The 13,000-nt window shown below is 36.4% G+C and overlaps 1 protein-coding gene across 6 annotated transcripts in view; it reads left to right on the top strand.

Annotated features, from left to right (window-relative positions):
* LOC109232021 (inositol hexakisphosphate and diphosphoinositol-pentakisphosphate kinase 2-like) overlaps positions 1 to 11,665 on the top strand; it is a 25,343-nt gene extending 13,678 nt beyond the window's left edge. For all 6 annotated transcript variants that reach the window (XM_019397652.1, XM_019397651.1, XM_019397654.1 and 3 more), the window contains 20 exons: positions 426 to 511; positions 1,488 to 1,694; positions 1,789 to 1,888; positions 1,988 to 2,058; positions 3,208 to 3,289; positions 4,136 to 4,294; positions 4,439 to 4,481; positions 4,838 to 4,920; positions 5,156 to 5,218; positions 5,307 to 5,381; positions 5,742 to 5,867; positions 6,142 to 6,383; positions 6,568 to 6,612; positions 6,763 to 6,829; positions 7,204 to 7,275; positions 8,633 to 8,871; positions 9,244 to 9,301; positions 9,971 to 10,138; positions 10,814 to 10,888; positions 11,107 to 11,665. In XM_019397652.1, coding sequence (XP_019253197.1) covers positions 426 to 511; positions 1,488 to 1,694; positions 1,789 to 1,888; positions 1,988 to 2,058; positions 3,208 to 3,289; positions 4,136 to 4,294; positions 4,439 to 4,481; positions 4,838 to 4,920; positions 5,156 to 5,218; positions 5,307 to 5,381; positions 5,742 to 5,867; positions 6,142 to 6,383; positions 6,568 to 6,612; positions 6,763 to 6,829; positions 7,204 to 7,275; positions 8,633 to 8,871; positions 9,244 to 9,301; positions 9,971 to 10,138; positions 10,814 to 10,888; positions 11,107 to 11,370 — 2,325 coding nt within the window. In that variant the 3' untranslated portion in view covers positions 11,371 to 11,665. The remainder of the gene's footprint in view (positions 1 to 425; positions 512 to 1,487; positions 1,695 to 1,788; positions 1,889 to 1,987; positions 2,059 to 3,207; positions 3,290 to 4,135; positions 4,295 to 4,438; positions 4,482 to 4,837; positions 4,921 to 5,155; positions 5,219 to 5,306; positions 5,382 to 5,741; positions 5,868 to 6,141; positions 6,384 to 6,567; positions 6,613 to 6,762; positions 6,830 to 7,203; positions 7,276 to 8,632; positions 8,872 to 9,243; positions 9,302 to 9,970; positions 10,139 to 10,813; positions 10,889 to 11,106) is intronic.

Here is a 13,000-nt window from a genome sequence, read left to right on the forward strand (position 1 = left end):
TATATATATATACCTCCTTCTCTCTCTCTCTCCCCCTCCCCCCCCCCCCCCCCTCCTGCTAGTGTTGAGGAAGCATGATCCGCTTCAATGTACCATGTGTTTATTAGATATTTCCCATTTTGTGTTCATGCTTTTGTTGGTTGATTTTATCTCAAAATGGGTAAAACTTTGCTCTAGTTCTCTCTAGCCTTTGGTGGAACTTTTGTGGCATGTGCAGAATCATCCAAATGCAAAAGATAGATGATGCTAGTCCCCCCAGCTATAAGACTTAAGAAATACCTTAATACTTCTTTCTCTGACCTCTAGCCTGCGGCATACTGTGCTGGCAATTTTTGTTTGATGGTCTTGTTAAGCGCATTGATGACCTTGTTCCTCCATGTGCTACGGCAACGAAAAAAATGACATTTTCTCTTTCTTTTATTTAGGTTTGTGGCTTCGATCTGTTGCGTTGTGAGGGGCGTTCTTACGTTTGCGATGTGAATGGCTGGAGCTTTGTGAAGAACTCTTACAAGTAATGTTTACAATGCTTCATTTTCTTCACCAATAAGAAAGTAAATGGGACTCCCAGTCCAGTCTAATAACTGTTTTCATTTTTCAGCATTTCTCTATCAGCTTGATAATACAAATGGAACATGTATCTTCTGCCCCAATTGGGAAAAGAAAAAAAAATGAAACGCAAAACAGAAGCTCTTCCTTAAATGGCAGGGAGAAACCAATAACTGGATGGATTAACATTGCTTAAGTAAGGTGAAAGTAATCAGTTCATCTGGACTCATCTACTTCCTCTTAAATATGAACTCTCAAAGATGGATTATGCACCGGAGAGAGATTAATTCTGTACATCTTCAACGATATTTTTCCCGTTCAAGAGAAGTCGTAATTCAAGCGAAAGAGGCCCCATCGACTTTCACTTGATGAAATTTATAGGGGCTCCTAGCACATAGAGTGCCAATAATGGCCAGTTCTTAGTTGGATAAACTACACCCAAAAAAGGATAAAAGATGAACAAAGAAATGTTTGAAGCTAACTTATGTGTTAAGAGTATGTCAACATCAATAGGTTCACTTTTTGTCCTGAACAATGTTCCAAGATTTTATATGCTTAATTTGGTTAAGACCCCATGCTTATGATTTCCTCTCCTTTCCTGCCTATCTATGTTTTGACTGCACATCTCTTCGCACTGTGGTACTCCCACTGATAAGAGCTGGAGTTTGTAGTTGAAAACTTAGTTCATGTGTTTGCTAAAGTGCCTTCATTCTTTACTGCAACTTCATACATACGGCATGATTTTGAAGTTAAAATATTTTGTCTCGACTTATCTTTTACAATTGTTGGTCGTATTTTCATTATTAGCATTATCATTACTGTTATCGAGTACTGTAATACTATTAGTAACGCAGAAGCGGTAGCACTGGTGTCATCATCTGTGTGTGCATTGCCGTTACTTGGTTCTAAAAGAGAGTTACCACGATGATGTCTGAGTACAGGTACTATGATGATGCGGCGTGTGTATTGAGGAAGATGTTTCTAGATGCGAAAGCTCCACATCTTTCATCTACAATCCCACCAACTTTACCATGGAAGGTAAATGAACCAGTTCAGCCTTCTGAGGGATTAACACGTCAAGGAAGTGGGCTTATTGGCACATTTGGACAATCAGAGGAGCTACGATCCGTTATTGCAATTATTCGACAGTAAGACATACCTGTTTGCTTTGCTTCCTTTGTTGACTAAGACCTTCTATCCTCCTCTCTTCAATCAATCTCAATTTGATCTCAATTTGTGCAGTGGTGATAGAACTCCAAAACAGAAAGTGAAGTTCAAGGTCACTGAGGAAAAGCTCTTAAATTTGATGTTAAAATACAATGGCGGTAGACCTAGATCTGAGGTGCTTCTTTGCTTTTCATTATCCTATTTCCTTTTTTAATTATATTCCCAATGTTTTAGAGGATTGTTATTGTTCTTTTCTCTCTACAATCTGCTTCAGACAAAGCTTAAGAGTGCTGTGCAATTGCAAGATCTTTTGGATGCCACCAGAGCTCTAGTACCACGTACTAGGTAAGTGAAACTTATTTTCATTCTTAATAGAAGGTCAATTATATTGATTTCTTACACTCACCTTTGCTATTGCCTTCTGTGTTTTGTCTTCAGCCCCAAACAAGTATAACGTGTGCACGTTTCACCAAATTAGCTGAGGTGAAATAATAAATGTAAGAGTAACTTTGAAGACTATCAACTTGATAGATATTAACTTGAAAAGAAGCAATGTCTGTGCTGAAATAAATTGAAAAAGAATTATTCAACAATGTTATGCTGATTACCATGCGCTTAATTTTTTGGAAATGATGCCCACAGTTTAAGAAAGTAGGTTAATTATCATTCAAACAAAAATGCATCCATAGGTTAGTGCTGAGCTTAATAAAGACCTTAGTATGCAATTGCACAAATTCATGGTTAAATAGGTGGAGGGAAAGACTGAAAGTCAGATGGATTGTGCTCAAGCTTATAAAATCTTGACTCATTAAAAATTCCGTGGATAAATCTTGAACTTATCAGAAGTTAATCTTTAATCTGCTTTTGGCCCTACCTGTCCTTGAAGGACTTTAATTCAACTTTTAGTCTCAATTGTTTGCTCGGTCAAATTATATATTGTTGAACAAAGGGATTAATGAATTACCGCATATTATTGTTGATCATATCTGCATCGTCTCACTGTGCTTTTCAACCAGGTATTAGAATCCATTATGTTGTAAAATTTCTGTTTCTTCCAGGATTGTGTGTTATTGTAATATGGATGTAGTAATTCTAATATGGATGTAGTAATTTACAGAGGGAACAACCCTGTTGCTTATGTTTTTCAATTCTCGGTACAGCATACTTTGGGGTAGTTGTAGAATTTGTTCTTGTGGGGTTCAGTCTGTATCTCATACTGATGCTAGTACTTCGTACGTTTCACTGTTCTGAAACTAGAGGGGAAATATTAGTTCTAGTGACAATTGTCATCTTTAACCTTTCTTGACCTGGTCCTGTGAACCCCTTCCCGCACAAGAAGCGAAAGAAAAGGAAAGAGTAAAACAACAAATTGGTTCTACTCAGTCTCTTCCATTCTTATAGAAAATGCTGCACCACTTACAAAGATGCAAAAATGATTGTCATTTACTAATTGGAAAAGGGCAATCTGGATTTGTTGCTGACTCTTTTGTATAGGCCTGGTAGGGGAAGTGATAGTGAAGCAGAAGACTTTGAGCATGCTGAGAAACTACGTCAAGTTAAAGCAGTTCTTGAGGAGGTCAACACTATTTTCTTGCTCTATGCATTTAGCATGGCATAATATCATTGTTAATACATGTTGTAATGCAAAGTAGTTTCACTTTCTTTTCTTAAAAGAATGGGAAAAGAACATCACAATAAACTAGAGGATAAGGTCTAACATATTTTGTTTTTATTTCCTTTTATTGTCTTAGATATCTTGATTATTGTTGAAGGTAATATTTCATTTATAATTTATTTTAAAGTAACTTTTGTTATTTTAATTCCGTTGCTATGTCCTCTACTTTGCTTTTGAGCTTACATGCCATTCAACACAGTTATAGATCAGTACCAAAGAATAGGGCAATAGGTAAAAGAAAATGTAGTTGCAAATGTGAAATTTGGGCATTGCATCCTCTCCGTGGTTAGCTAAAGGGTTAATTGCACGAATGGCCTATGAGGCTTAACTTGATCGTGTTACCTCCCTTGTCGATTTCAAAATTACAGAAACTGCAGTATTCCAATTTTTTTGTAATAGAACTATTTTGTTATTTGTTGCTTGACTATTAGATCTTACCATTAGAAATAATGTGTTATTTATTTTCGGGTGTGGCTTGGTGTCTTCGGGTGGGCAGATGAGGTGACTTCCGGGATATAAAATGGTGAACGATATAGTGGCAAGAATAACTTTAACGAAGATAGTATTCTTGTTTCTCTTTCTTCATTGCTGTTTCTCAAACGAGGGAATTTTTGTCTTTTCTATTGCCCTGATGTATTCTCCAGAAAATTGGAGAATAAGAATCCAAGCAGGCTAACTTGTTCAAAATTGATATGCTATCAATTTGCTCTGTTCTTACCAATTGTTAAGTTATATATTGGATTGCAGGGGGGGCATTTTTCTGGGATTTATAGAAAGGTTCAGCTAAAGCCACTGAAGTGGGTTATGGTTCCAAAATCTAATGGTGAAGGTGAAGAAGAAAGACCTGTTGAAGCTCTTATGGTTCTAAAATATGGAGGTGTTCTCACTCATGCTGGAAGAAAGCAGGTGCTGTTACGTATTAACAATTCTTTAAATATTCTAAATTGGCTTAATTTTTGATAGATAACTGCATTTGTGACAATTACAGGGGTCTGTATTGCGGGGAATAACTTTAACCTGTCTTCTTGTTTTTTGAAAATTCCTCGGCAGGCTGAAGAGCTTGGAAGATACTTTCGAAATAACATATATCCAGGTTGGCTTGTATTCTTGGACATCTCGCATTTGACTTCCCAAACTTTTTACTCTAAAGTCATGTCATCCTTTTGACAATGTTTTCTGACACGAGATTTGGAAATTGCAGATAAAATTCATCCTACTAAAACTTAAATAATTTGGGAGCATCAGCAAACTCTAAATTTCACTTTCCTTGTTTTCTTATGAAAATGTTGTATCCAAGCTCTGCAGGTGCAAATGATTAATGATTTTGACGAAGAACATCTTTTTCTTTTTTTGCCAAGCGGAAAACTTGTGTGTGTGTTGGTTGGGGGGGGGGGGGGTTGGGAGTACGATTATTGCATATACTACAGTCCAACTACTTTGAAATCACAGGTGAAGGTACAGGCCTACTTCGCCTCCATAGCACATATCGCCATGACTTAAAGATATACAGCTCTGATGAGGGTCGTGTGCAGGTTTCTTCTTTTCCTTTCTTAATAAATATTTAATATTGTAAGTATCGACTGTTTTGCTCTTTGTTCTCCAATTCTTTTTCTATGTAGCTCTTTGGTAGGTCAAATTATCTCATATGAGTTCTGTAGTTTTGCTCAACTCTTATATTGGAGAAAAATTACATTCATTTCCCTTGCTATTTATTTTATCCAATCTCCTCTAACCCTTGAGTTTGCGTTGTGCATAAACTGTTGGTAGATGTCTGCTGCTGCATTTGCCAAAGGTCTACTTGACTTGGAAGGACAATTGACACCTATCCTGGTCTGTATCCATGTCCCAAAGATTTGCTTCTTGAATAGAATTCAAAACTTAGATTTAATGAACTATATATTTTCTTCTTAACTTGAAGGTATCACTGGTTAGCAAGGACTCATCTATGCTGGATGGACTTGCCAATGCCAGTATCGAGATAAAAGAAGCTAAGGTTTCTGCTCTTCGTTGCACTGTTTTATAAGTTTGTTATTATATGTGAAGATCTTTATCCGGTGCTTATTTGAGGTTGTGGTTATTTCAATCCAGAGTTCTTGTAGTGTTCGAGGATTGAAGAGTGTAAATATCTATCCAGCAACGGATTTGTTAAAAATATGTGCTTTTACCCGAGTTTTTCTTTACATAAATGATTCTTCAAAAGCTGAAGCGAGCTAATGCAGTATCGAACGAACCGACTGAATGCATCGGCCTATTAAAACGATATGACCTGTACAAAACTTTAGTGCATCCTCAACTTCCAATTCATTTTTCCGCCTTTTATTAAAGATAACATTTCCCCTTATTCTATTCACAGGCGAGGTTGAATGACGTAATTACTTCTGGATCAAAGACTCTACATAATAGTGGATCAGCAGAGAAGCCTTGGATGGTTGATGGAGCTGGACTCCCACCTAATGCATCTGAACTTCTGCCCAAGTTGGTAAAGTCTTCATATGCATGTTCTGTTTAGATCAATCTTCTGGAAAAAATCAACCTCAAGCATTAGCGGCATATTCTTTATTCTGATTGTTGAAATTTTATCCTTTTTATGCCCCTGTTCCACTTCCCTTTCCTTCTCCAGGATATGGTTTGTTTTAATTCCCAGTTTAATTTGCAAGATTTTGAATTTGGTTGTTTGGTGTCTTCTTTCCTTTTTTGTGTTGCTTCCTGTCTTTCTATATTTTCACTGTCAGAAATCTCTGTCTTGCAATCAGGTGAAATTGACTAAGAAGGTGACAGAACAAGTGAAGCTTCTTGCTAAGGATGAAGATGAAGAACTTGCAGAGACAAGTTCTTATGATGTGATTCCCCCGTATGATCAAGCTAAAGCACTTGGTAAAACAAATATAGATGTTGATCGTATTGCTGCAGGTTTACCTTGTGGAAGTGAGGGATTTCTACTCATGTTTGCACGGTGGAGAAAACTTGAGAGGGATTTATATAATGAACGCAAAGAGTAAGCTGTTGCTAGCTGAATCTAACTTATTTTTGAAATTGGATATTAATAGTTGCTCCTCATATCTTTGTATCAGGATATTGATGGTTTGGGATTGTCCTTTGTTGAATCTGTGCTATCGATTTTTGGATTAGAGTTGTGTCTTTATTGTTTATGTTCGCCCTAACACAGTATTCAATTGCAGTCGCTATGATATCACTCAAATTCCAGATGTTTATGACTCTTGCAAGTAAGTCAACTCTCTTACATGTCTTATCATCTTTATTTAATGCAAAATACTTGATTTTTGTTTTTCTCCATCAAAATACCGTTGATAGAGCATGTTTAATCTGGTGTTTCTTTTTGTATTTACTCGATGTACTTCTGAATTGTGTTACAGGTATGATCGTTTGCACAATTCACATCTAAATCTAGAGGGTTTGGGTGAACTCTTCGAAGTTGCACAGGTACGAGAAGGAACAACTACTAGCATAGTGGTTTCTTTTTTTTTTTTTTAAAGGAACAGCTCGTGTCTTCTCCAACACCCCTCCTCCCAAAGAAAGAACCAAAAAAGGAAAAGAAAGAAGAATGAAAGAATAAAAAGATCACAAAATGTAATAAGCTAGAAAAACTGTTATTTGAGCTCCCCAAGTTTCTTTCTCTATAGTGACAAATTACCGTGATGGCGTTGTTGATTTAGCTGAGCATCTTTAGGCTATAACTTTCCAGTGTCCACTAATATGAAAATTCTATGTTGTCGTACAATGAAGGATTTGCAGTGTTGTCTTAAGAGTAAGCATGTCTGACTTCCACAAAATATGACTCTCCCTTTGTATCTCAGCTACTTGCAGATGGTGTTATTCCTAATGAGTATGGGATCAATCCAAAGCAGAAGCTGAAGATTGGATCAAAAGTAAACTTCTTACTTTCAGAGCCATTTGCATTTTTCACTTTCTTCCTTTCTGTAAATTAGAATAACTTCATACATATTTCTTGTCTACCTATTGTTGAGAAAAAGGGAAGCAACAACTGTATATCATGTAGTATTTCCTACTGTCTGTTACCGACACCCCTGCGCTCTTTAGTCTTAAGAGTGAATGAAGAACTGGATAGTATTCAAAAAACAAAGCTTAGCGGTTACCTTCTACATCTATAAGGTATATCTAGATTGAATCCTCTTCCTCTTCTAGTTAAATTGTGCGCTTCAACCTAGACTATTGGGTTCATCAGTTAAAAGAGTGTTGTGGTTTATCAGCGATCTGGTGCAAAGAATGCAGGCAAGTACATGTGGTCTGACTTTTCCAAAAGTTCTTAAGTAGCCCCTCTCCAGTCTGCATTGCTTCTATAAATATGTGCTTATGGAAGGGAACCATTCGTAAAGTTAGTTGTTGAGTCCGATATAGTCCACACTCCACATAGCACAAATATTATGTGTTATGTATATTTAACACCTATAAAAGGTGTCTCTTGTATTGATTAGACTGTTGAGCAATCTTTTTCTCATATTTTTCACATGATATCTAAGCCTCTACGATTTTCTATGATCTTGGTTGAGACTAGAGACTCAAGTAGCTTCCATCTGCCAGTTGGAGGTCTTATGCCACCTGTCCCGATAAAGTTTTTTTCTCGTATTCTTATCCCTCTTTTCTGTGACTCTTCTAGAGGCAACATTCTTATCCCGGGGACTGTTCTGTCAGCTCCACACCTATTCCTCATGAATGTTCCACCGGAGCTGCATTACTTTCCAGTCACTGTTCCAACAACATCACTTTTTCCAGCCAGATTTTGACAATGAAAGCTTCCGATGATATTCCAATCACCAAAAAAATTCAGGCGAAATTTCTTTTATGTTATTAAAATAAGCAACCTCAAGTTGACCATTCCATCTTGAATTTGAGGGGGTGTCTAAAAGTAAAGTGTTATCGAGTTAGAGTATTAGAGCTAGAATAGTAGATATTAAGCTGGATATTGGCCATGTTGAACAGATGTCGTTTGTGTTTGGCACACATACATTATGTCATTTGAATATCAAGTAATCGATTCATCTTCTACATATTTCTCCATTGCAACTGTCAACATGTGCTTAAGGAAGGGAATAGTACTGCAGATTGCGTTCTTAATCGATCACTGGCTATGGTCTTGGCTCTCCATGGTTTAATAGGAGCCCTTTCAATTACACTTAAATCATATATCTGGTAGAGCTTTGCTTTATTACAGATGCAAGCTTCATGGAGACTTGAATACATCATCTTAAGATTATGACATTTCAGATTGCTCGCCGCTTGTTGGGTAAAATTTTGATTGATCTGAGGAATACTCGTGAAGAAGCTCTTAGTGTTGCTGACTTGAAGAGTTGTGAAGACCACCATTCAGCAGTAAATAAGACAGGGAGTGATCCCAAGCTTAACGCTAGGAGTGAAGACCTTAGGAAAAGTAGCTTCACCAGTGTAAAGTCAACGGACCAGGATGATGATGAAGACAAAGAGACCAAGTACCGCTTAGATCCAAAGTATGTGGTCTTTATCGTTAATAAATGAAGAATGCTGAATCTTTTTTTTTTTTTGATTTGCACCGGGTGTCCGAGTCTCTAAGAGCCCCGACTAATCCCGGGGGTGCACAGGCCCTCGGCAAGGAGTTTCCCGCAAGTGCACCACGGTTAATTCAGTTTTTACCCAGTCCGATGGCCCTCAGAAATTGTTTGCACCCAGTGGGTTTCGAACTTGAGATCTTGAAAGGGAGCAAACCCCAAGGCTCAAGTCTATTGTCACCAGGCCAACCCCTTTATCTTGTAGTTTAGAGATGTCTCCATAAATCAAGGAAGATCTGCTAAAACATCTATTGTGTTATTCTTTGACGTTTTTTTTTATTTTCTTGTTTTCAGGTATGCAAATGTGAGGACACCGGAAAGACATGTGCGGACACGCCTTTACTTTACATCTGTGAGTGAAAACCTGCGGCTGAGTTTTGTTACTATTTCTACTGTATTATACAGCTGCTACTGGTGATTTTTTTCCGCACTTCCTCTTAACCCTTGGAACCCTACATCCTTATGTTTTTAGCTAGAATTGGCAAAACATAAAGGTATAACAAGCAGAAACATGTCAGTTTATAAACATGAATAATGATGGTGATATGCTGATAGTAAACCAAAATAGCTGGCAGCTAAGTTCAAATAGACTACTACGAGACCAAACATAAATGTGTTTTACTTGATTTTGTCTGTGAAGTCTTAAAAACCCCTGATACTGAAATATGAGGGAGCAAATTTCAAGTCAACCAATTTCATGATCAAACATGAATGGTCTTGACCTGATTCTGACTTTTAAAACTGACGAGAACACTTGATGCCTGCAGCTGGATAAAGAGATGAATGTTCCATCTGAACTTTCTTCAGCCAACTTTATGTTTGTTATGATATCTATATCGCCATAGTTTTGTATTTCCTTCCTTAAATTTGCCGGTTCTGCAAATTTTATATGATTAGATTATTTTTTAATCTTCTTCGGCTTTTGCTTGTCTTGTCAGTTTTCGCTTTTATCATTAATTTTGTTTTTGTATCCCTTATCTTTTCTTTTAACTTTCTAGTTTTACAATTGTTTGACTGTCAGGAGTCACATATCCATTCCTTGATGAATGTTCTCCGTTACTGCAATCTGGATGAGTCTCTTCATGGGGAGGCCAGTCTTGTGTGTGACAATGCTTTAGATCGCTTGTTCAAAACCAAGGAGCTTGACTACATGAGTTATATTGTATTGAGGATGTTTGAGAACACAGAGGTCAGTACATCCTACTGATCCTTTATTGAGGCACAAATAAAAATAAAAAGCGGGATTACTAGTTACTGAAGTGAATCACTATTTCTGCGTCCTTAGATTTAATTTGGAAGTTAAAATCTGCTCTACTTTGGTGTTTTCAGAAGGTGGTTACGGTCCATCCTTACCTCTTCATCCTGTTCCTGTAGTTTCACAAAAGAATATTTATCTTGAACGTGATGTTTTATAAGAACTGGGAATGACTTTCAACCTTTTCAGTTTATATTGGTAAGGTAAAAAGTTGTAAAACCTTTTCAGCATATCAGTGAACCATTGCCAGAAATATAGAAACCCTCTTAGCAGGACACTCCTGCACCCTTATTAGGTATAAAGTCAGGTTTAAGTTCTTACAATCTTTATGGACTTAGTATATGAATCAACGGAAAAAATAATGCAGCCAAGGGTGAAGATACATTATTTTGAGAACTTAAGATAGACTTGTAAGACGCAACATGATATAAGTATATCCCAGCAAATTTTACATCTCCAATGTTCCTACTTCAACTCTTTGTTCAAATGGAAGCATGGGGAATACTCTTATTGGCTTGTTAAAGTAAATATTCAGTGTAATAATCCAGATTTGTTTTTCTTTTTTAAGTTGGCTATGAGGGATTCATTTAGCAACTTTGTTCGACGCAGGTGGCTTTGGAAGACCCAAAAAGGTTCCGCATAGAGATGACTTTCAGCCGTGGAGCAGATCTATCACCATTGGAGGTATTTTGTATCCCTTTCAGGAAATGTAATTGCAAAGAAATTCTGGCTGCTGTAAACCACCCTCTGTAAAGGCGTGTTCATTAAGGTCTAATTTCTGATAATGCTGACAGTAAAGCAAAGGAACGAATCATGGTTACATTTATAAGTCTGATTTGCAATAAACACAAGATGTAGAAATTCCAGACCATTCATTTACTTTCTTTCCATGTAACTTCCAGAAAAATGACAAGGATGCAGCTTCATGGCATCAGGAGCACACAGTGCCAATTATGGGTCCTGAAAGGCTTCAAGAAGTGGGATCATATCTTACATGGGAAAACATGGAAAAAATGATTCATCCATTCGCCATGCCGGCTGAAGATTTCCCCCCACCATCAATCCCTCAAGGATTCTCGGGGTACTTTTCAAAAAGTGCAGCAGTTCTAGAGCGCCTCGCGAACTTATGGCCCTTTCACAAGTATGGGAACACTAATGGGAAGTAGTACTTTCTTTTTCGCCTAGTTTTTCCCTTTTCTGTGGTGGTTTGTTTCCTCAAACTGAGGTTTGGGATTGTCTTCTCAAAGGTATGGTAAAATCAATTGAAGAATCAGTAGTCGCTATAGAGTTCAAAAAAGCAGCTCTTTTTGTTAATTACCATTCTTGAATCCTTTTTCCCAACTCTTGCCAATCATTATTCATTCTTGTAAATAATGGAAAGTTTTGCAATGAACTTTAGTAGCCAGCCACAACTCACAGCACTAAATTCTTAGTGAATTAGCCTAAAATTGCTTTAACTTTTGCGTTTCTGCCTCTTGCGTAGATATGACTTTTTTTTTTGTGCTGATGTTATATTATATTCAATTATGAACAAGAGCAGGCAATTCTTTAACAGTTGTTCCCAATCATAGTGCTATACGGGGATACTGTTGAAGCATTAGAATGATCTTTGGAGATCAGAATTGCACTGGTTATAATTTGGATCTGATAAGGTTTTAGGAACAATCATGATTTTTATTTTTGATGCCAAGATGATATTGCCGTCATTGCATTCTTTTTCAACTTGGTGTCTAGTACCCGCATTGGGGCCTAACTAGTCCGAGTTCGCATTGGGAAGTTTTACATTTGGGGATATAGTCCTAACAAAGTTAACTCCATACGCAAGGTTCGAATACGAGACATCTGGTTAAGGATGAAATAATAGTTACTATTCCACCATAACTCTTCCATACGCAAGGTTCGAATACGAGACATCTGGTTAAGGATGAAATAATAGTTACTATTCCACCATAACTCTTGTTGGTAATATTGCTATCATCACATTATTTTGGTTTTTTTTTGTTTTCCACGCGATGTCTCTTTAGTTTCCTATTCACATGGAAAGTAACTGTCTTCGAAATATATATAAATATATATATATATATATATATATATATATATATATATATATATTTTATAAAAGCACGAATACTTTATACTAAATGTTGAACGATTAAATTATCCTCGAAACATTGATTGATTTTTATATCCTTAACAATTTATATAATTTAAGAATATAATTGTAAATTACCTAGAATAAAATTCCTTTCCAATTTAAACTACACATAACACCCCTACAAAATTGATATTGGGTACTATTCTTTTCGGACTTAATGGACGGCTACTCACCGCCATTATGCGTGGATAGAGGATAGTAGATCTTATTTTATTTTTTTATTTTTTTGAAAACAATATGCATGGTTCATATATTTGGTTCTGCGGTTTGCATTATAAGATGTAGATTCTTTTTTTTTTTTCTTTTTGGTAAATATATGAGATTTAGATTTACTCCATACAAACTAATATTAGCCTATAACCAACCAATCAAAAAAGATAGCGAATCATTCTCCTCCGGTATGTTACAACTTACAACTAAGCCGACCTATAATTAATAATTTGAATATCAAATATTTCATTAAATTTTTGTATGGTCATTAAATAGTTTTTTCTTATAACTACAGCAAACAGAGAATATAAATGTACAGCGGTGTAATATACAAGATTTGCGGACATACATTTTTTCTTTAAGGAAGACAACGAAAATATCATGAAGCAAAAAACATTTGACATAAAATAATAATTTGATAATCGAAAGGG

Source organism: Nicotiana attenuata, chromosome 9, assembly GCF_001879085.1.
Source record: "Nicotiana attenuata strain UT chromosome 9, NIATTr2, whole genome shotgun sequence".
NCBI lineage: Eukaryota > Viridiplantae > Streptophyta > Magnoliopsida > Solanales > Solanaceae > Nicotiana > Nicotiana attenuata.